Source organism: Leptodactylus fuscus, chromosome 1, assembly GCF_031893055.1.
Source record: "Leptodactylus fuscus isolate aLepFus1 chromosome 1, aLepFus1.hap2, whole genome shotgun sequence".
In the NCBI taxonomy this organism is placed as follows: Eukaryota; Metazoa; Chordata; class Amphibia; order Anura; family Leptodactylidae; genus Leptodactylus; species Leptodactylus fuscus.
The window spans coordinates 157,359,860-157,382,249 of record NC_134265.1 but is presented as its reverse complement, the minus strand read 5'-3'; the positions used below and the strand labels follow the sequence as shown (position 1 = coordinate 157,382,249).

The window sequence follows — 22,390 nt, the reverse complement described above, 5'->3', positions numbered from 1 at the left end:
TTGTTTAACCCTAGAATTTGCACATTCACAAGGGGTTAAAGGAGAAAACGCATCCCACAATTTGTTATGCAAGTTCTCCCGACTACCATAGTACCCCCACTTGTGGGTGTAAACTAATATATGGACGCACAGCGAGACGCAGAAGGGAAGGTGCGCCAAGGAGCTTTTAGAGGGCAGATCTGGCTGTGATCAGTTTCAGGAACCATGTCACATTTACAAAGCCCTTGAGGTGTCAAAACAGTGAAAACCTCTAGAAAGTGACCCCGTTTTGAAAATCGCACCCCTCAAAGAATTTATCAAGTGATGTAGTGAGCATTAGTAACCCAGAAGTGAATATGTAAGCTGTGCGGAGTAAATTGGGTACACCAAATCCCATTCTATTTTCCCATTAGCTCCTATGACACAGATGGGGAAGAGGGGCATTCTGGGGGATCAGCGCTGGTGTATTCTCTCTCATAAGCTCTAACTATGAGGTGTCCCCTGAAAACGCTCGCACAGCTTATACATTTCCTTCTAGTCGCAGCCACTTATGTCCTAATGATTTGGCGACTTTTGGGGTTTTTGCCTTCACATTGTACAAGCTAGATTTTTATTTTTATTTTCTGGTAATGTGGCCATATGAGGGCTTGGTGTTTGCGGTATTAGATGTACTTTTCAATGCCACCATTTTGGGACCTGTAACTTATTGACTACATTTTATTAACTCTTTCTGTGTGGGATGTAAAAGGAAACATCAATTCTGGCATTGCTTTTTAGCATTTATTTTTTTTTTCCCGTGCAGAGTACAGCATAAGTAACATGTTACCTTTATTCTGCGGGTCGGTACGGTTACGGCGATAACTCATTTATATTATTTTTTAATGCGTTGCTATTTGTGCAGAATAAAATTCAATATAGAGGAAAAAATCAATTATTTTTGCATCGCCATCTTCTGAAAGGCATAACATTTTTATTTTCGGTAGACAGAGCTGGTTGAGGGCTTATTTTCTGTGGGATGACCTCTGCTTTTTATTGGTACCATTTTGGTTTTCATCTGACCATTAGATTATTTTTTATTGAACGTTTTGGTGAATAATCATTATTTTGTGCGGGTTTCTATCTTTTTTTTATCATGTTCACCGTTCAGGTTAAATAATGTTTTAATTTTATTGTTCAGGTTATTATGGACGCGGTGATACCAAATATGTAATGTTATTTTCTATTTTTCTTTATTTTACATAATAAAACATTTTATATGGGAAAATGGGATTTTTGGGGCTTTATTTATTTCTAATTTATTTTAAACTTTATTAAACTTTTTAATCTTTACTTTTTTATAACTGTTTTTTTTCTGTCCCCATGGGGGATTGAAGCAGTGATCTGCTGATCTCTGCTTAACTAGATGTACGCTGCAATACACATGTATTGCAGTGTAGAGGAAGCTGTCAGCCTGTGTAGACATACGGGGCTGACAGCTTCCTTTTTGGCAGGATCAACCAGGTACGTGGAGGGGGAAGTGATGGGGCAGACCCGGGGTCATTGATCAGACCCTGGGCTGCCCATTACCAACACCGGCATCCCCCGAAACCATCGCGGGGGGTGCCAATCGGGGTCATTATATACCGAAACCACTGAGATGTCGGCGGTGATGTTTGACTGCCAGCATCTCAGGGGTTAACACCCGCGATTGGACCCAGTTACGACCGCGGGTGTTACAGGGCATTGTCAGCCGTAACATACGGCTGACACTCGCAGGGCATGGTGCACACACAGGTTCTGTGTGCACACCATGCAGCCGCCGTAGTACTACGGCGGATTGCGGAAGTCTTTCCCGGCAGCGCCGTACTATTATGGCGGATGTCAGGAAGGGGTTAAATAAATGATTTGCCTGGGGTCACTGTATTAAGATGTATAAAACTTTAAGGTAAATGCTGTGGAAAGGCTCCTTTTTTGTAGCAGATATTGCTGTTTGTTTGTTTTTTATTCAAAGCCAGGAGTGGATTGAGCAGAATGGAGAAGTATAAGACCTTCTTATATTTTCTGATTCCTCCAGCTAAATCTGCAACAGATAACACCAGCATTTCTGCAATGTAGGACCTTAGCCTAGTATTGTTTTGTAGACTGAATCTATGGAAGGGTTCTCTTTTTTGTTTTTGTTTTTGTTTTTTTTTGGGGGGGGGGCAAGTTGTAATTTTCATTGGTATCAATTTTTGGGATGTACAATTTTTTAAATCAATTTCTATTACTATTTTGGTGGAAGGTGAGGTGACCAAAGCGCATTAATTTGTGTATTGTGGTATATTTTTATGGCATTTATGGTGAAGGATAAATAATGCTGTTTTTGGATAGTGCAGACTTAGACACACATAGAGATACCGAATATGTTTGTGGACTTTAATTGTTTAGATTATGAATGTTTCAAATTCTAAAGGGTTTAATTTTTTTTCAAGTTTTTTTATTATATATATATTTTTTTCTGTTCCACAAGGAGACCAGAACCAGGGATCTTTTGATCCCTAGTTCTGTGTACTACAATACTTCTCTAATGTCATCATCTTTGCATATACAGTTGTGGATCCACCATTAAAAATAGGGCCGCAGAGTTGGCTACCTCCCTTTTCAATGACCTCTGTCATTTTTTATTTTTAGAGCATCATTTTAAAGATGGCAGACTCCTTGCTTAGCACCCTAGTAGGCTTTTTGATGAAGATGCAGAAGAAATAAAGCAAATATGTCAAATTCATTAATGTCTCATATGTTAAATAAAACAAAACACAACATATGATTTCATGAATTTAAGTCTTACGCAGTAAATCAGGTTATGAATCTTTATCTTTTCCATCTTAATAAAACATGCCACGTCACAGTAAACATCTTAATTAATGGAATCAAGGGATTAAAAGGCTTTGTGATATCACCAGAGAATGAGATAATGGGAGCCAATAATAAACCCCAGTTCTTTTTTCCTCTCCAAATAATTGCCAGCACATTTTGCTCCATGTAATAATCAGCAGCGAGTCTTACTGTCGAAGGTTCACTGCACCTACTTCTAAGAATTACAGGCATCTCGCTCTTCTCTGCTCTTAAGAATTCACCTCTAGGGCATACACATGGTGGGCAGAGAAACCAAACACAGCTAATTTATTATTCAATGATATAATATCTAGCATCCAGGTTATTTAGGTCTTTACCATTAATGTACTTAATAACTGAGTCATTGGACTAATCAGATTTATTCCATTTTTTTACGTTGCTGTTTATTTTGGTAACCAAGTGCATAATGTATATTACTACATCTTATAAAATGCTAAATCAACCATTGTGTCCTATAAGGCTGGCTGTGTTCCAATAAACAGTTCCACTAAAAGTAAAAACAATGGGTTCCTGCCACATTGAAAAATTATTCCCTATATAAGCAATGGATAAGGTGAGAAGTGTAAGTACAAGCTACTCAGGAATGATGCAAAAATCCATAAGAGGGCTTCCACTTACCATATGCTTTGTATAATACTGGTATCTAAATATGCTTTAGTGAGATTTTTGGGTCCCCTTAGCCTCCAGGGCCCAGTAGCAACTGCTACCTTTGCACCCCATATCGCTGTGCCCCTGTATAACGTTATTGTAAGAAATGTATTTAACAGTAAAACCACATTATTCTCTGTTATATTTAGTCAGCCACATAGCTTACCATCTTATGATCTACTTCTAGGAAAATCCAGCAGCAGATAATTTTTTTGCTGTTGATCTTTTGTATAAAAAATAGGATTAATTGCTGACAAGTATCTCAGTTTGTCACATGCATTAACTATCTGAGATCAAAATAAAGTAGGGCAAAGTGAGAGGACAGAACTAAATAATAAAAGAAATATTAGCTGTTTAATTGCTCTCACCCCATTCTGGCTTCTTCAATGCTACTCAGTGATGCATCACATTAAAAATGTGTAACTAGTGCTTTGGAGTCAGATTCTGGACTAATTCTGGCAAGGGTCAGAGAAAAGTTACTGACTCCGGCTTCAAAATAAAATGATTAAAAAGGTTATCCAGTTTCAGACAGATATTGCAAGAGAGATGTTCTTTTTTTGTAGAATGAAAATTTAGGGGACATGGTCATGTGATATACAGTCCATGGTCATGTGATATACAGTCCATGGTCATGTGATGGACACACAGGTGCACAACTCGTTACCAGGCAGATGTCTGATTACTGTGCTGTGTACATCACATGACCTTGGACTGATTTTTATCAACTGTAAGTAAGCGGAATGAATGACAGCAAGCAGAGATCTAAAAGGATTGATAGAAAAAGAAAGTTGGAAAATGTTAGTATTCTTCATTATAAAAAAACAATAACATTTGTCTCTCATTATGTGTCCAAAAGTGGACAACCCCTTTAATTAACTTTAATTACATTACAACTTTAATTAATTACATCACAATTTTTTTGCTATATATTGACTTTCGTAGAAATCAGTCACTAGTTTTTTTATGAATTAGAAAAGTTTTAATGCTTGTGACTGAACATGGCTGTCAGCCATTTATAAAGGAGCCAGAGTAATTGTGGAAACCAATCATCGGCCTCAGTTGTGTATAAGAGTGCTTGGGTCCTAAGATTAGGTTAGACATACACCACCAAGATGCACATTAGTTATGGCACATGAAGAGTAAGGTATTGAATAAGTAATGTACCATATATATATATATATATATATATATATATATATATATATATATATACCTCTCCCTGCCTTTGCTGCCCTCTGTTATTTTTATTTGAGCTTCGACAACCCCTTGTTCTAGGTGTATAGTTCTGTTATCCTGCCTTACTGTACCTAGTAACTAAAATATACTTGTCATTTCAGCTGCAGTGTGTGTTCAGAGCGGAAACCACACAGACCCCATTATAGTCTATGGGGTCCAAGTGTTTTCCCTGGTAACCACTTTTCTATGCATAACATTTCCATTCGGGGGGCCCCCAAGTGGACTCCCCGAACGGAAACCCGAATGCAGATGTGAACCGAGCCTTAGCTATATGTATATTTTGTGTGTTGGAAATGTTTAGCACAATATTCATATCAAACTTTTATCCATGTTTACACTACATGAAAGTTATTCTGTTAGTGTGAAAATAAGAGACATGAGCTGCTTTCCCACAATACAAGTTAAACACGGTCGCTTGTTAACAAGCTTCTCTACTGAAGTGTGACCTTTCTAATCATTATTATTTATGCATGCAATTTCATCGCTTTCTACACGGATGTCTTTGCCTACGTTCACAGAATTGTGAAAACTGTGAAAACTTGGCAAAATGTCATCCTTGGCAAAACGTGAAGTGCATTTTAAATGTCAGGGGTTGACAGCATGTATAGAAGAAAATAATGAAAGGTTATTTTTTTGGTTTAAAGCCTTGCAAAGTTTAAGTAGTTACAGTAATTGAAAACGTAAGTTGTCGGGAACTCTGGGACTTGGAGGTAATTCAAGCAACACAAGTGTAAGAAGTAACTTTATGTAAGGAAAAGGAAAAAATTAAAAAACAATGAAAGTGTTATACGACTTTCTTATCAATAACTGAAACATTGTGTTCTCTGCTCTGAAGTCTCACCATTGTCATTACATTGCTAATATTGCTATTAAGCCATGTCATACATAGTTACTTAATAGATCCATAATGACTCTAATTATTCTCTCTTAGGACTGAAATTATGCTAATGTAATACATTTGCACAGAGATTGTTGTACATTTGACATTTTTAAATGCTGTACTGAGCAAATTGATATCCTAGAAGAACACAACTTTTAGTGGGGGGTTTATTAATATCAGAGACCTCATATACTCTGAACATATCAGTCTAAGTAAAGGATAAACAGGAGTTTTCTCTCTAAATTTTTTGGATTTAAACCCAACACACCCGCATTTTAAGCAGACTAGGTTTCCGTTTTTTGGGTGAACTTAGCATTATGCATATAGTGGCTTTTCTACTGTCCTATTGCAGATTTAGAGGGAGATAACAATTGTGTAGTTAGATTTCACCATTCCCTTCTGAGAACACAACACAACATGGCTATGTATAACCAGTGTGGGTACGGGGAAGGTGTTTGATGAAGCCAAAGTTCAACTGCCATCTAATATGGTGTTTTAAAACAATGGTGTTTTATAATCTAAGAAATTTAGACACCAATGGAAGACATGTAAAAGCAATTTCCCTTTCCCTTCCCTTTTGTCTCCAGCTTGATTCAGATCTGCACATGGGTTTCTGTTCAGGGGGTCTGCTTAGGGACCCCCTTCCCCAAAAGGAAATCTAATCTGCATAAAAAAGGTTACCTTAGAAAACCCACAAATCCCATAGACTATAATAGGGTCCTTGTGGTTTCCACTCGGTTTTTGTACAAAAAATGTAGAGGGAAAAGTGTGGCTTGCAGTGCTTTTCTCTCTTAATTTTTCATGTGGAGAGGAGAACGGAATCCCCAAATGCGGTTGTGAACCGGGCCTTACATCCTCTTTTCATTTATCTCTATAGGTTCTTTGATACATAATATTGTAACAATTTAGAAAGTTTTAGTCGTACAGCATTAGCTCATACTCCTGCTGTCACCATGTAGCCATTTCACGTGTCTTGCAGGCACTAATACTATGTTCATTCAGAAATGTCTCTACTTTTCAAGTGCTATGGAATTTCTATGATTTAATCATTCCCACAATGAATTTTCTCATATTTCTCTTATATAACTTTCATCTTTCATCACATTATAAATATGAGTGTCCATTCTGTGGCTGGAAATACATGTATCTTTCAAGTGTCATTGTATATGCTTTATATAAATATTACTTTTGTGATTCATCACTTTTCTTCAGTCACGCTGTTACTCATATTGACCATGGTAGTAATATACCATCTTTTAATCTGTTTAATGAACACATTTATTTCAGTAAAATACCCTTCTGAAGCAATGCTATATTATGTCAGTACATATGAAATCCCTTTTCCACATCTACTGTGAGACATAACCTGTATCTTTGGTCCAGCATTCTATTCGATCTACCATATTATCTACCATATTACTTTTCTGCCTTGGGTAGTTCAGTATTATAATTTGTTTGTGGAATGGCCACTTACGGTAGTTTTGACAAAAAGCTTCTCTTTACTCCTATACAAATGAGCTAAGAGTGTGTGTTCTGGGGCAGCTCAGCATTGCGGCAAGATCGGGAAAGCTACAATTACATCATTGTGGCTAGGAGAGGAAGATGTTTTCATAAAATAAATGTCAATACACTATATATACTTATATATGTGTGTATAATATATATATATATATATATATATATGTCAAACTGTGTACGGTGTTGTTTGTGGGGCAAGTTGTATTTGTTATTGATATTATTTGGGGAAATTTATGACATTGTAGTCACTTTCTCTTCTCTTTTTTTTTGTGGAGATGAAAGAAAAACTTTTTCCCGTGTCAGCATTCACACTATAAGATAAATATTTTCATATTTTAATAATCAAGGCATTTTTGGACACTGAGATACTTTTTTTGCAAGTTATTCCTATCTATATGTAATATTTAGTTTTATAATTTTAGCTATTTCTAATATTTTAACACACCCCTAGGAGAGGCTGTTAGGCTGCATGATTAATAGCAATCTCTTACACGTCATGGTCTGAGTTTTCTCTTATCACACTGCTACTGGGTTTCAGTGATGTAAAACAGCAGAGACCTGACGGCTATGTTACACATTCAACTTCTGAGTGGGCACCTTCTATAAAGATCCACCATCCACCATACATGAACACTGGATGTTGGGAAGTGTTTTAACATAATTAATGGGAAATTGTTCTTCATAACTTGTGTTTTTTTCATTTAAATCTATGTTTGTTTTGGATTTAGGAGTAATCTCTCCTTCTAGGAGATTGACAGCTTTCCCTGTGTTAGTGAGTCATACCAAAATAGCTGGCAGTCAATAGGTAGAACCACCCACTGGGCTCCTAAGCAAAGAAAAATCAGGAATTTAAATGAATTAAAAATTATAATATTTTTGCCACCAAACTATAAATAAATCTGCTCAGCTCCTCCTGCTCTATAATATGCTACGCACATATAGGAATGAGTGTTCAATGTCACAGGTTCAATTTAATTCTACTATAACTGTTTTTTGGGTTTTTTTTTTTACAAGGTTCTTACCAGATATCTTATTGGTTAATACATTACAAAGAATAAGTATGAATGCGGGCAAAGAGCTATATTTAAAGTTTCAGAAATCTGCAACCTAAGTCATTCTAATTTGAAGTTAAATATACTGTGTTTGCCCAAAAATATTGTTTTTACAAAAGGGCATGAATTCCAGGTTAATACGTTCTTAGCGTTCACATTTTAGTGTAATATTTGCTTTACAATTTGCAGTCATTAGTGTTATTTCAGTGTCACCTTCCAAAATGAACTTACTCTACAGTGAAGGCTTAGACATAACAAAACATGCGATGTAGAATAAAATGGATGGTTCTCAATATGTACTATTATAAAAATAAAAGTATTTTGAAGACACATGCCCAAATGTATTAATTCAATGTGACTTGTAGTGGTCTGTTTTTCTCTTTTTCAATAATGCCATTATAAGTGCAATATAAGTGCAGTACAGTACTTCGATAACACAATAGCCCTCTTGTATGCATAAACTGCTTCAAGGTAAAAGAGTTTCCCCATTATAAATATTGATGACTGACCCTAAGGCATACCCACCGATCAGCTGTTCTTAGCAGCTGAAATACAGAGAATGAAGCAGAAAACAAACCACTCCATTCTCAGTATAGTGGATGAATCTAGTCTGTGCAACATAGCTCCCTTTCAAGTGAATGGGAACTGAAATGCAGTAGTGTGGTCTGGGGACAGATGACAGCACTATCTGCTTCCTGCTCTATTCTCTGTATATCAACTGCAGAGAACTGCTGATTAATGTGGATGTTTAGAATTGGATTCACACTGATCTGATATTGAGGATCGATCCTTTAAACACATTGGGTGAGTTTCTTGGATAAACTGCTCATTTTAGGAAGTGTTGCAATAATTCTTACCTTACACATGCATGTCACAAAAGCTTTACAAAACAGTATGTTTTTGTGATACTTTGTCAGAAGGTATCTATCCTGTTTGTGTTTATGCACTGTCATCCAGTGGTTGTGTTGTGAATTGCAGACTGGCAAGGGTTTTGTTAGCATGTCACAAAATTGTGTTGAATGTGAAATTGGAGTCTTTAAACAGATTATGGTATTGCCATGGTACAAATGTGCTCACACTTACTTTAGCCTCCATTTGATAAATGAAAATCACAAACGGTGTGTAACCATTCAGAAAATTAAAGCTCAACATCACAGAGGTGAATGGTTAAATAGCCTCACTATAAAACTTAACATTTATTAGGAATCAAAAGCAAAAATACCACATATAGCGTCAGCATCTACTAATAAAATCTTGATATATGGACTACCGGAGCAGTGTAATGGGTAAATCTTGGAACCGTAAAGCCTGGTTCACATCTGCATTTGGTAATCTGTTCAGGCAGTCTACTTGAGGCCTCCTCGAATGGAATACCAAACGCATTAAAAAGCGGTTAGCAAAGAAACCACACGGACCCCATTGACTATAATGGGGTCCGTGTGTTTTCCGTGTGGTGTCCACACGAGTCATGCGGTGAGAAAAGTGCTGCTTGCGTCCACATTAAAGTCAACATATCTCCTCATCTAGCCAACTCAGGTCTATAGTCCCATTGTTATAGTGGGATCTTATACAGAGGCTCCAATAGAATAAACTAAAGCATTTAGTCTATTGGAGCCTCTGTATAAGATCCCACTATACATAAAGCTATCAGGGTGTAGTGGGATCTTATACAGATGTGCTAAAGTTAAATTAAGCTTTTTCCCTTATGGTAGAGTTACTATGTTCCAAGACAACTTATGTGTGCAACATTTTACAGTACCTGCAAGGTGGATGGGCTAATCCCATCCACACATTGGAGAAAAATATCCGCAGCGGAAATGCTCCGATTTCAAAAATGTTGCGTTTTTGTAAATCTAAGCATATCAATTATAACTACTGAAATCCTGGAATTCTCCATATGGGTATAATTGAAGCAGAAAGTTCACAGAAGAAAACTGCAGATTTTCTGTGAATGCATTTCCGCAATTGTTTTTACCGCGGCGCTTTTTGACTATGTGGGACCTTAGCGTAAAGATCACAGACCATGCACTGCGACATGTACATGAAGCTGAAGGACAAGCACACCATTATTTTATAATTCACCCTTTGTTGCCCTATAGTGGGATCATTAGGAAACTCTCGGTTGTGTAAAACTCTTCTTTAGTGCTTTTCCTATGTGCAGTAATCTGTAGTGGAAAGCATTCTGCTGTGATCGCTGGCCTCGTACTTTGCAATAATACTAGTGATTTAAACAGCTGTAACTAGAGCTATTAAATTTTCACCTCCGTCTTTTGCCAAACAATGGTGACATTTTATCTGCAACCTGTCAACTCAGTTTAAATTGGCTGTACCCAGGAAATAAAAAGAAAGTATTTGTAGCCAATGTACTTAGCTAACAGGAAGAAGTCGCAAGTACTTCCCCACTGGACGGCTGCGCTTCTTACAATCTCATAGAAATCTGTAAGTGTTAATTCTTTAAAGGAAACTATGAAATGAGTCCAAGATAGACTAACCACTCTATCAACTATAAGTATTATACAGCTGCAGATTTCCTGTGGGAGAGGAAAGCAAAGCTCTGGAAGCTGTATAATATGTTTGGCTACAAAGGACTCCAATAGTAAGTAGCAAAAGAACTTTTTCAGCAACTAATATGGGCCATAAATTACATTGTATCCATAAAGCAGAGGCATAGTTACATATAACTTTCTTTTATATGCAATAATGACCCAAGTATCAAATCAGATACGTTTCATATGGTTTCCAATGATTTCCGCTATAATTGACTGAACTCGTAACTTGGAATTGGAACTGTATAATATACTAGACCATGTATTAAAACGCTGCCCCTTAAAATACTGTAACTTTAATTCTACAGTGAGATAATAATTGCTTTTACAATTTTTTCTTTATAAATGTTATAAAAATCACCTAATAAAACACATCTACAAAATAGAATAATAAATTTGCATTCAAGTGTTATATTTTATTGCAGGCATGGTTTGATCTTTATCTCCATGAAGCTATATTAATGAATAATACTGTATATATGCTACTACACTATATTTATGTGGTTAGCTAGAAAGTCAAATATAAAATGTAGTTTTACACATAAAGGAGTTGTCCAGGGGATTATTTTTAAACAGACCCAGAATGGGTTAAAATAAAAAAAATAGTAGGAACCTCACCAATTACCATGGCTCTTCTCCCAATGCTTCCTGGGTACCCCTAGACTTTACTAAATATTATTTTGAACCTGGTAAACACTGGTAGGGGGCACCATTGGGTACAGATGCGATGCTTCTTTCTTGTTTTTAACCCTTTCTGGGACTGATTTAATTTTTTTTCCCTCTACAACCCTTTAGAAGCAAGTTTCAGATAAAGATCTACTGATATATCATTTAATATATGAAACTAAGAAAAATGTTATGTGCTAGCAAAATATAGCAGGGAACAGTGGAGAACCAAGGATTATGAAGATAATCTTGTTTCCCTTAGTCCTAACAGCGGCACAATGTGGGGTATTTTCTGCCCCTGTGTGCTGGTAGGACAGGTGGAATTTTAATTAGCCAGTATTAATTTCACATGGCTTGACCCCTTTAAGAAGGCACAGATACCTCCCCCCTGCGTGTCAATATCAAAGTAATAACCAACATACAGTAGAAAAACAAAATGTAATAGGGGGAGAAAGTCTTGTGCCACTGTTAGGACTAAGGGAAACAAGATTATCTTCATAATCCTTTATTCCCTGTCGTCCGTACCAGCGGCACAATGTGGGGAGATAGCGAGTAATCCCCCTTAGGGTGGGACCTCGGTACATGCTGAGCCTAACACAGTGCGCCCAAAGGCAGTATCCTCTGAGGAATACCGACTTAGTCGGTAATGGTTTACAAAGGTCGATTCAGAGGACCAAGATGCAGCTGCACATATCTGATCCAGAGCTAGCGCTTTGTCTTCCGCCCAAGAGGTCGAAACTGCACGCGTCGAGTGGGCTTTTAGGATGGTGGGCGGAGATAACCCTTGACATGAAAATGCAGCTTTTATCGCTTCCTTCACCCAGCGTGAGATAGTTGCTTTGGAAGCCTTGCAGCCTTTCTGGCTGCCCACATAATTTACCAGCAGATTTTCTGACTTCCTAAAGGAGCGAGTACACTGCAAGTAGATACGGAGATTCCTCACCAGGTCCAACGTATGCCACTTTTCTTCCTCTGGCGAAGAGGGAGAAGGGTAGAAGACCGGCAGGCAAATTAGTTGACCTATATTTGCACGGGATGGAACTTTAGGTCTAAAACCTGGTAGAAATCTAAGCTGTACGCGGTCTTTAAAAAAGGCAATATATGGAGCCTCCGAAAAGAGTGCTTGGAGCTCTCCCACTCTCTTCACTGAAGTGATTGCGAGGGGGAATGTCACCTTATATGTCAGCCATTTCAGATCCACCTCCTCCAGGGGTTCGAAAGGAGCAATACATAGTGCCGTTAGGACCGTTCTCAAAAGGTGCTCTAACGCTTGCACAGTCTTGCCTTGCAGCCATGAAAATATGGTCGCCGGCCGGCATGTGCAGTCAGCTCTACCAGTGTCTTGCTGGCAGAGCCGATTGCACAGGTGTCAGAGCTGACGAAGAAGGAAGACGACAGAGAAGGGGAGGATACAGGTGAAGAAGAAGGCATCGCTGGAGAGAGGGTCTCGGGCAGCAGTGGGGACGCCGTTTGAGCGCTGCAGCCCGCCCTCATTGCTGTGGAGAACTCATTAGCATACCAGTAAAAAACGGTATTTCTAAGGAACGGCGCAGTGGAGACCATGTCTAAAGGTAAGAGACGAATAGCCTTTCTAAAGGCTATTCCGACGTCTAAAGCAGAAAAAACAGCGTTTTAGTGGTAGAATCCCTTTAAGGCTTGTAATTGACTGAGGCTGTAGTCGCTGATGTCATCCTGCGGCACTGCCAACATGGACTAGAAATGAGAACCTGGACCACCATTCTGTAACATAGGAGTAAGGAGGGGTGAGTATAGCTGCTTTTTTTATCCCTATCCTTATCACCAGGGAACTTTTATTCTCTCTGGATAACTCCTTTAATCCAGCGAGAAGTTCATGAAATATATAGCATATTAAGAGTTATTTGAAGTAGAGGGTAAGAAATTTGGCTCCATGCTAGACTAGTTTTAATTTACTGTACGTGCAAAGAAAATCTTTTTATGCGTACAACGAAGCTCCCAAAGACCTCAATAACCAAATATATGCTAAAAAAGTCACAGCTGATTATGCTTTTTATTACGACTGCATGTGTTCTCTGCACTGTTTGGGGAATCATTGACAGATGAATATACTGTAATAGTATAGGTCTGAGGCATACAGTATATACAGTGGAACGTTTAACCCTTCTTTCAAATGTATTCCAGAGCCGTGCTATAAAGAATGGTTATAATAAATACATTTAAACATAGAAGTTAATGAGAAACCTTGTATTTACCGTATATACTTGAGTATAAGCCGGGTTTTTCAGCACAGTTTTTGTGCTGAAAAATCCCCCTTCGGCTTATACTGGAGTCAAAAGGTTTTTTTTGGGGGGGAGGGGGTCTATGACCAGTCGCAATAGTAATGTATAGAATCTCCCATAAAATAGTGAAAAAAAAAAGAAGCTTTAAAAAAATAAAAAGATAAAAGTTCTAAATCACTCCTTTCCCTAGAATACATATAAAAGTAGAAAATGACTGTGAAACACATACACATTAGGTATCCCTGTGTCTGACAGTGCCCGGTCTACTGAATATAGGGGATCTGCAGTGCTCCTGTTCCGTTGGGAAGGGGTTAATAGGAGCACTGCAGATACCCTATACTCAGCCAGGCTGAATTCCAAGTGGGGGAAAAAAAACCAGTCCTCAAGCTCAGGGAAGGGGCAGAAAGACAACCAAAACACCCCTTTCCCTTGCCCAGCACCAACAACTACTGCACCCAAATACTACGACCATTTTAATTTTTGAAATTTTCCAGTAGCTGCTGCATCTCCCCCATAGGCTTATACTTGAGTCAATAAGTTTTCCCCGTTTTTTTTTGTGGTAAAATTAGGGACCTCGGCTTATATTCGGGTCGGCTTATACTCGAGTATATACGGTAGTTTAATCTACATCCCTCATTTCTAAGACCATGCACACTTTTGCTTTTAGTATTAAAAACTTTTTTGTTTCACATACTACTTTTAATTTTTCAACCTAGTGAGTGCAATATTTCAGTATTTCCTGATCAAAGGGTGCTGGACATTACAGAGTAAGACCACAAGCTGACTGGTCTTTAATCATCAAAGAAAAAACTAAAGTTTTAGCAGAAAAATTTGTTTAAACTATTCACTTTGTGGTTTTTTACAAGTGAAGTTTAGTGTAAGATGAAGTTTAGTTTTGTATTACATTTACCTGTTGTGTATAACGTTTTCTTCAGGGAAAGCATAATATCTTAAAGGGAAATTCCACTTTAAATTGGGCCTTAAGTCTGCACAGGTTTCTTTTAAATTCAGGACCTACTTAGCAACATCAACTACTGCCACCTTGAATCACAATTGGAGTGAATGGGGTAAACAGAGAATTTTATTGAACTGGAACTGACGTCCACCAGGGAACATGAAGATAGCATTTATCAGTGACTTGTTTTAATATCAAATATTTATGGCCTATATGTATACTGTATAGATATCAGCTGATTGGTGTTGGTGCCGGGTGTGCTATTGATGACCTACCTAAGCATATGCCATCAATATCTGATCTTGTATGACTCCCTAAATGTTTCTTAATGCTTTATATATTGATGCAGAATTATATAGAAGGGAATGTGTATATAATAGCTTTGCTTCTAATAGAGAATGCAGTGCTGACATACAGGCAAGTGTACACACTATTTTGGAGTGTATGTGAAGCCTTATGCTGATAGAAAAATGCATTTGGAATTCAGGTATAAAGTCTGGTATTTTATTGATCAAGATGTCACATTGGGAAATGTGGCAAAAATATTTTGAATTAGTATGTACTATTACGAATAGATATTCCATGTAAGGATATTAGACAGGGGACCCCCAAATTTCAGTATAAATTCAAAACAAATTTTCTCTGGATCCTTTTTAATGAGAATCCAGATTCAAATTGGAAAATCAAGAAATATGAACGGCTTTGAATAAGGCATGGTTAAAGGGGCTAGACTAACCAGGGATGGTATTTCAAAAACTGCCCATGCAAAGGTCAAGAGTCAGTAGCAGATTATCATATGGCATTTTCAGGCAGCAGCTCTAGGCCTAAGTCTCCCAATGGTTCCATGGCCACCCAAACCTCTCACCAACTTTTTCAAGTGTATACCACTTATACAGCTGTCAGTGGCTGTAGAATTTTACATGTACCTTATGATACAGCTACATAAGCAAGGAGGCAGCATCATAATGTAGGCTGTATAGCTAGGGAGCCTGCTGTTCTTTCACAGTGAAGTTCTCCCTTCTGTAGTCCATGGCCATTAAAAATAAAATTACCTTAAACTAAACTCATCTGATCTCTGGGTTTGGTATAGTCCTAGGTACATGATATATACATTGTATGTTCAATATACAGTTAGGGCCAGAAATATTTGGACAGTGACACAATTTTCGCGAGTTGGGCTCTGCATGCCACCACATTGGTTTTGAAATGAAACCTCTACAACAGAATTCAAGTGCAGATTGTAACGTTTAATTTGAAGGGTTGAACAAAAATATCTGATAGAAAATGTAGGAATTGTACACATTTCTTTACAAACAATCCACATTGTAGGAGCTCAAAAGTAATTGGGCAAATAAACATAACCCAAACAAAATATTTTTTTTTTCAATATTTTGTTGCGAATCCTTTGGAGGCAATCACTGCCTTAAGTCTGGAACCCATGGACGTCACCAAACGCTGGGTTTCCTCCTTCTTAATGCTTTGCCAGGCCTTTACAGCCGCAGCCTTCAGGTCTTGCTTGTTTGTGGGTCTTTCCGCCTTAAGTCTGGATTTGAGCAAGTGAAATGCATGCTCAATTGGGTTAAGATCTGGTGATTGACTTGGCCATTGCAGAATGTTCCACTTTTTTGCACTCATGAACTCCTGGGTAGCTTTGGCTGTATGCTTGGGATCATTGTCCATCTGTACTATGAAGCGCCGTCCGATCAACTTGGCAGCATTTGGCTGAATCTGGGCTGAAAGTATATCCCGGTACACTTCAGAATTCATCCGGCTACTCTTGTCTGCTGTTATGTCGTCAATAAACACAAGTGACCCAGTGCCATTGAAAGCCATGCATGCCCATGCCATCACATTGCCTCCACCATGTTTTACAGAGGATGTGGTGTGCCTTGGATCATGTGCCGTTCCCTTTCTTCTCCAAACTTTTTTCTTCCCATCATTCTGGTACAGGTTGATCTTTGTCTCATCTGTCCATAGAATACTTTTCCAGAACTGAGCTGGCTTCTTGAGGTGTTTTTCAGCAAATTTAACTCTGGCCTGTCTATTTTTGGAATTGATGAATGGTTTGCATCTAGATGTGAACCCTTTGTATTTACTTTCATGGAGTCTTCTCTTTACTGTTGACTTAGAGACAGATACACCTACTTCACTGAGTGTTCTGGACTTCAGTTGATGTTGTGAACGGGTTCTTCTTGACCAAAGAAAGTATGCGGCGATCATCCACCACTGTTGTCATCCGTGGACGCCCAGGCCTTTTTGAGTTCCCAAGCTCACCAGTCAATTCCTTTTTTCTTAGAATGTACCCGACTGTTGATTTTGCTACTCCAAGCATGTCTGCTATCTCTCTGATGGATTTTTTCTTTTTTTTCAGCCTCAGGATATTCTGCTTCACCTCAATTGAGAGTTCCTTTGACTGCATGTTGTCTGGTCACAGCAACAGCTTCCAAATGCAAAACCACACACCTGGAATCAACCCCAGACCTTTTAACTACTTCATTGATTACAGGCTTACGAGGGAGATGCCTTCAGAGTTAATTGCAGCCCTTAGAGTCCATTGTCCAATTACTTTTGGTCCCTTGAAAAAGAGGAGGCTATGCATTACAGAGCTATGATTCCTAAACCCTTTCTCCGATTTGGATGTGGAAACTCTCATATTGCAGCTGGGAGTGTGCACTTTCAGCCCATATTATATATATAATTGTATTTCTGAACATGTTTTAGTAAACAGCTAAAATAACAAAACTTGTGTCACTGTCCAAATATTTCTGGCCCTCACTGTATAAACCCAACCTAATATTGTGAATTGAAAAGGCCCTGAAAACTTTAGCCTGTTGTGGGACCCACAATCTTCACACAACTCAGGGCCCATGGTAGTATTAGTACAGGGGATTCTGCTGACTTAAACAACACCTCGACAAAAGGGATCAGTGGTGGATGTCAAGAATCCTCGGATAGTGTACAAAAAACTGCAGCAGAATACGAGACTGCAGCTCCAGCTAACATGTCCAAATGCAGAACACATTGGCCCTTAGCACTAAGAGCAAAAGAGTACAAATATTGGATCACTCAGCAGTGAAAAAAACATTGCCTGGTCAGAGGAATCCAGATTTGTGTTGCCCTTGGCTAATCGAAGGGTCAGTATTTGGCATAAGCAGCATGAATCAATGAACTCTTTGGTCTCTAAAGGATGTCTTTAATAATGTGGCCATTTGTTGTGTTTAATATGAGATTATAAAAAAACATAATAACAAAGTCATTAATGAATAATGATAATAAATAATAATAATAATAATAATAATAATACATGTTATTTATATAGCGCCAACATATTCCGCAGCACTGTACAATTTGTAGGGTTCAAGTACAGACAAAAAGATACATTACAAAGAAATAGTCACTTCATACAATGGGACTGAGGGCCCTGCTCACAAGAGCTTACAATCTATGAGGTAGAGGGGGTGACACAAGAGATAGCAGGGGCGACATTGCTTATACAATGGTCAGACAATTTTGTAATAGAGGTTACTATCATTACACAAACATAAAACTGTATGAGCCGTCACCAGTCGTGTCTTTCACTTGTAGTCAGTGGAATTCAGAGACGTAGAACATGTTAATGTTCCTGAAGCTCTTATTTTCAGCTTGTTATGCCAGTCTTTTATAAGCAACTTTTAGATATTTCTACTCAATGTAGAACATTACGAATGGGGAACTTACAGGTTGTAAAAGTGTATTGTGATTGCTGGTTCAGAAGCTTCGGCACAAATACTTACGGATGATTAATTTCCCCATTCGGTGGAATTCTTTGCTTGTTGATTCAAAGTCCACGTTTATAGTAATAAATACGAATCACAAGAAACTGAGAATGTGATAAAGTAATTCTTGGAAACTGTGATAAACATCTTGGCATGAATATTACAGAGCTCTTAAACTGTATAGCCGAGTCATGAATGCTTGCTCACCATTTTACATCCTGCGGCTCTTTAAGAAATGCTGACTTAATATAACACATATGTTTTGTGACTCATTCAAAGAAAATGATGTCTCATTTTTCCTTAGTTTACCCTTTCGGTGATTGAACATCAGTGTTTTTAAGTATATTGTAAAAAGTTTGATAGAGAAACTCAGACATTCAGTTTTGTTCATATTTTCCTGTAATGAAAACTTGTACAGAACAATTTTTTATTATTTTGTAATAAAAAGTTGAACTTGAAGAGGACCAATTACATTGTAGTGCTATGAATCAGTTTTTTAATAACCTAAAATTCTGTAAAATTCTGTTGTAATACAGTTAGAGAGGAGTTTCAACCACTTCCACCAACTCAGTTCTTAGCATCTGTTAACATGCATTGCTCCAATGATTCCAGAACAATTGGAATATTTTCTCTATCTTCAACTGTTCCCAAGCAATAAGTGCTGTTAGATTTAATGTCTCATATTCTATTTAGACTGTTGTAAGGTGGACAGTGTCAGACAAGGTTGTGTAATTCAACCCTCCTTGAATATGTCAAAGCTCAGAATCACATCCTTTGCCTGGTCCTGCCTGACACTGCCCTCCTGACAGTATAGAGCCTAAATAGCACCCTAAAGCCACCCCAAGGCTAAGGCCCCCACATAGCGAGCTGTGGCCAAAAAGCGATGTGGGAAAAAACACAGCGAAAATTTTACCTATACAGAAAATGCCAGCTTTTCCATAGGTATGATTGACATGCTGCTATTTGCAAAAACACAAGCATTTTTTAAATCACAGTATTTCCGCTGCAGATTATTTTCTGCAATATGTGGATGGGATTAGCCAGAATACCATCTACTTTGTAGTTAATATAAAACGCTGCGTTTTTGCTGTGGCTAAAACAGATTTTTACTGTCTATTGGACTGCATATAAATGCCTGAGGGATTGAATTTCATGGCTCACAATTTCAAATATATTGTTAGAGACACATATGGGTGTTGCTTTTGAATAAGATATGGAATAAAAGGGGCCATATACTATTCCTGCACGAGGGTCCTCTAATGCCACTATCACAGCACCTTTATGAAAGCTGGACTATAGAGAGGGATAAAATATGACAGGCTATAAGACGAAGGGACTTTATAGCAAATGTTTCCTTTACAAAAAAGTGCATCTTATAGTCTAAAAATACGGTGTATATTATTTTAGTTATCAATGTTAACCATCGGTGTTTTGTTTCTTTAGGATTTTATGGCCAGCTGCAGACATTTTGTCCTCCACACTACAATGATCTTCAGAGAAACATGCAGCATAGCAATACATGCAACATGGTGCCTCCATTTGAAGACTGCTTGCCTCATTGTGGGAACAAAACAGACTTTGATGTATTTCATAGGGCATTCACAGCTCACTCTGGTATAACAGGTATAATTTATTATCTATTGTTATTGTTATGTCTATGTATTTGTTTCTTCAATTGCGTTTCAATTATGAAAAATTAACATTTATCGATCTTAAGTAACAACCTGAATAGTTCAGTTCTAAAATTCCTGGTTATTTTAAGCAGTCAACTGCCTTGTTCACAGCAGGGTTGCCAATTGTCCATCAATTCCCAGAAGTCTTTAAACATAGAGCTTTTTTTCTAGTTATCATAAATATTTTATATGTAGCTGATATTTTATGAAGCTGCCGGAGGTTGTGTAGGTTCTTATTACGGGGATTATTTTTTTTACCGTTCACTGTGAGATTAAGCCCTAAATGATCAGAATTGTGAATCAGCTCTATAATATGTTGAATCACTCTGTACAGTATGTACTGACCAAGGTAATTTACTTAAAAAGTATATTAATGCATATGACTCAACAAAGCCAGTACTTAAAGATACAAGGTTAAAATACCTGCTCACAGTAGAATTCAGACAGGTGGATCCCTCGATGGGTCCCATGCCTTTAGGGGGTCCTACACTGATATTTAATAGGCTGTTACTGGCTTGATTAACTTGCCAATCTGCTTCTGTTCACAGTACCTTTTTCCACTTCCTCTTCAGCCTTCAGCCTACAGTGGGCCCTGTGCGCCACACCTCACATTCCGAAGTGATAATGAGATATTCGACTCACATAGCCCCCCGGAAGCTTAAGCCTGATGAGTGAAGAGGAAGTGGAGAGGCCCATGGGCAATAACTGAATAGTGGCAATTACCTGCTGGAGTAATCTAACAGGCAATAGCCTAAAATCCCTGTATGGGTGACACTTACTACATGGTAGCAAGTAAAGGGGCCTGTACTGTATTGGGACCTGTAAAGGGCAAGTATACTGTGTGGGGACTAGGAGAGGGGTTGAAATACTATGTGGGGGGTCAGTAAAGGGGTACTTCTACCATGTGGGCACCAGGGACTTGAGCTTTATACCATGTGGGAGCCAAGAAAAGGGGCTTTATATTATGTGGGAGCCAGTCAAGGGCTGGTCAGAGGTAGAGAGTCAGAAAATGAAGAGGAATCTGAAGCAGAAGTCTTCCTCAATTTCAATTATTTTTTGCTGTCTAAACAGGCCCTCGCTCTTCACTTACACCCTGAGAACTACCACCACTAGCAGCCCCGGGCCCTCAGGGCCTGCTGAAAGTTGTAATTTTATTCTTGCCAACAAGAATGTATCACTATGCTGCAGAGATAGACAACAATCTCAGACTTCTAACCGTTCTGATTCCTCAGACACCTCTGAGGTGTCGCAGTAATGAAAGTAAATAAAAGTAAAGAAAAATGTTTTCCACCTGCCAGAGTTTGTGCATAATTTGTAATGAAGTGCTCACCTCATCATAAATGAGGTCCTTGCTGGCGTCAAATTCTGGCATGAAAACTGGTGTGAATTATGATAAATTTTATTGGGCCGGGGAAGTGATGTGACTTTTTTATGACTTGTACGCCAGTAGCAGTAGGGTAGGTCCCTAGAATCAATTCCACTTTTGGGCCCTAGACATACTAGTCCAACTTCTGTCTGTAGCAGTCTTAGTATGAAAAGAGATAAGCAGGATGGGCTACACTGCTTCTGTAATGCCCGTATAATTCTCTGGGCATCACTCAAACAACACATTCAACCCCTTTTCCATACTCCCAGCCACCTCTGCAGGGTGACCACTACAACACATGGGTATAAAGGTTGTGAGAGGAATACCCCTATATTCTCAAATGTTGATGTGAGAAGAGGCTATATACATTGACAAGATAAGATGCAAAGAAATATTTATATTTTTTAATTTAAACTTTGTCTTATGTAATACACCTTTTGCAGATGCTGTACATTTACATATTTATTAATATTCATTATTTGTGCCTTTCCTTTTTTTTCCTTTTGTGCTTCAGTTTACGACTTCCCAAATGGATCCGCTGGCCTTTTTGGGGACCCGCAGAGGAATAACTCAGAAGATACTAGTTTTCTACAGATAAATGCAATTGATCGTTGTCCTAGCCAACTCTCATCTGTTTACACAGAGGGATGAAAAAGTTTTATATTTAAGGGGAAGAAAAAAACTGGAATTTTATGTATTTACAATATAAAAAATCATTCATATATTTGTACAAACTGTATACATTCTCAACGTCAAAAGTTACAAAGTCTATTTCTTTGAATGAGTATAGAATACATAACGTAAGTAAGAGCAAAGAATTGATCATTCTAAATGTAATAAAATCTTTAGCAGAGTGGCAATGCAGAACTTTTCAGAAATATTTTGTGTTGTAAAGTAATGGTGCCAAGATGCATGTGTGCCAAATACACAGAATTCACATATAGATGTGTGAGAACTTGATGGAGCTTCTATATGGTGGAACAT

The 22,390-nt window shown here is 38.1% G+C and overlaps 1 protein-coding gene across 1 annotated transcript in view; it reads left to right on the top strand.

The window, feature by feature from the left end:
- GLIS3 (GLIS family zinc finger 3) overlaps positions 1-22,057 on the top strand; it is a 294,145-nt gene extending 272,088 nt beyond the window's left edge. Inside the window, exons 9-10 of the mRNA XM_075278899.1 lie at positions 19,811-19,990; positions 21,921-22,057. Coding sequence (XP_075135000.1) covers positions 19,811-19,990; positions 21,921-22,057 — 317 coding nt within the window. The remainder of the gene's footprint in view (positions 1-19,810; positions 19,991-21,920) is intronic.
- The last annotated feature ends 333 nt before the right edge of the window (positions 22,058-22,390 follow it).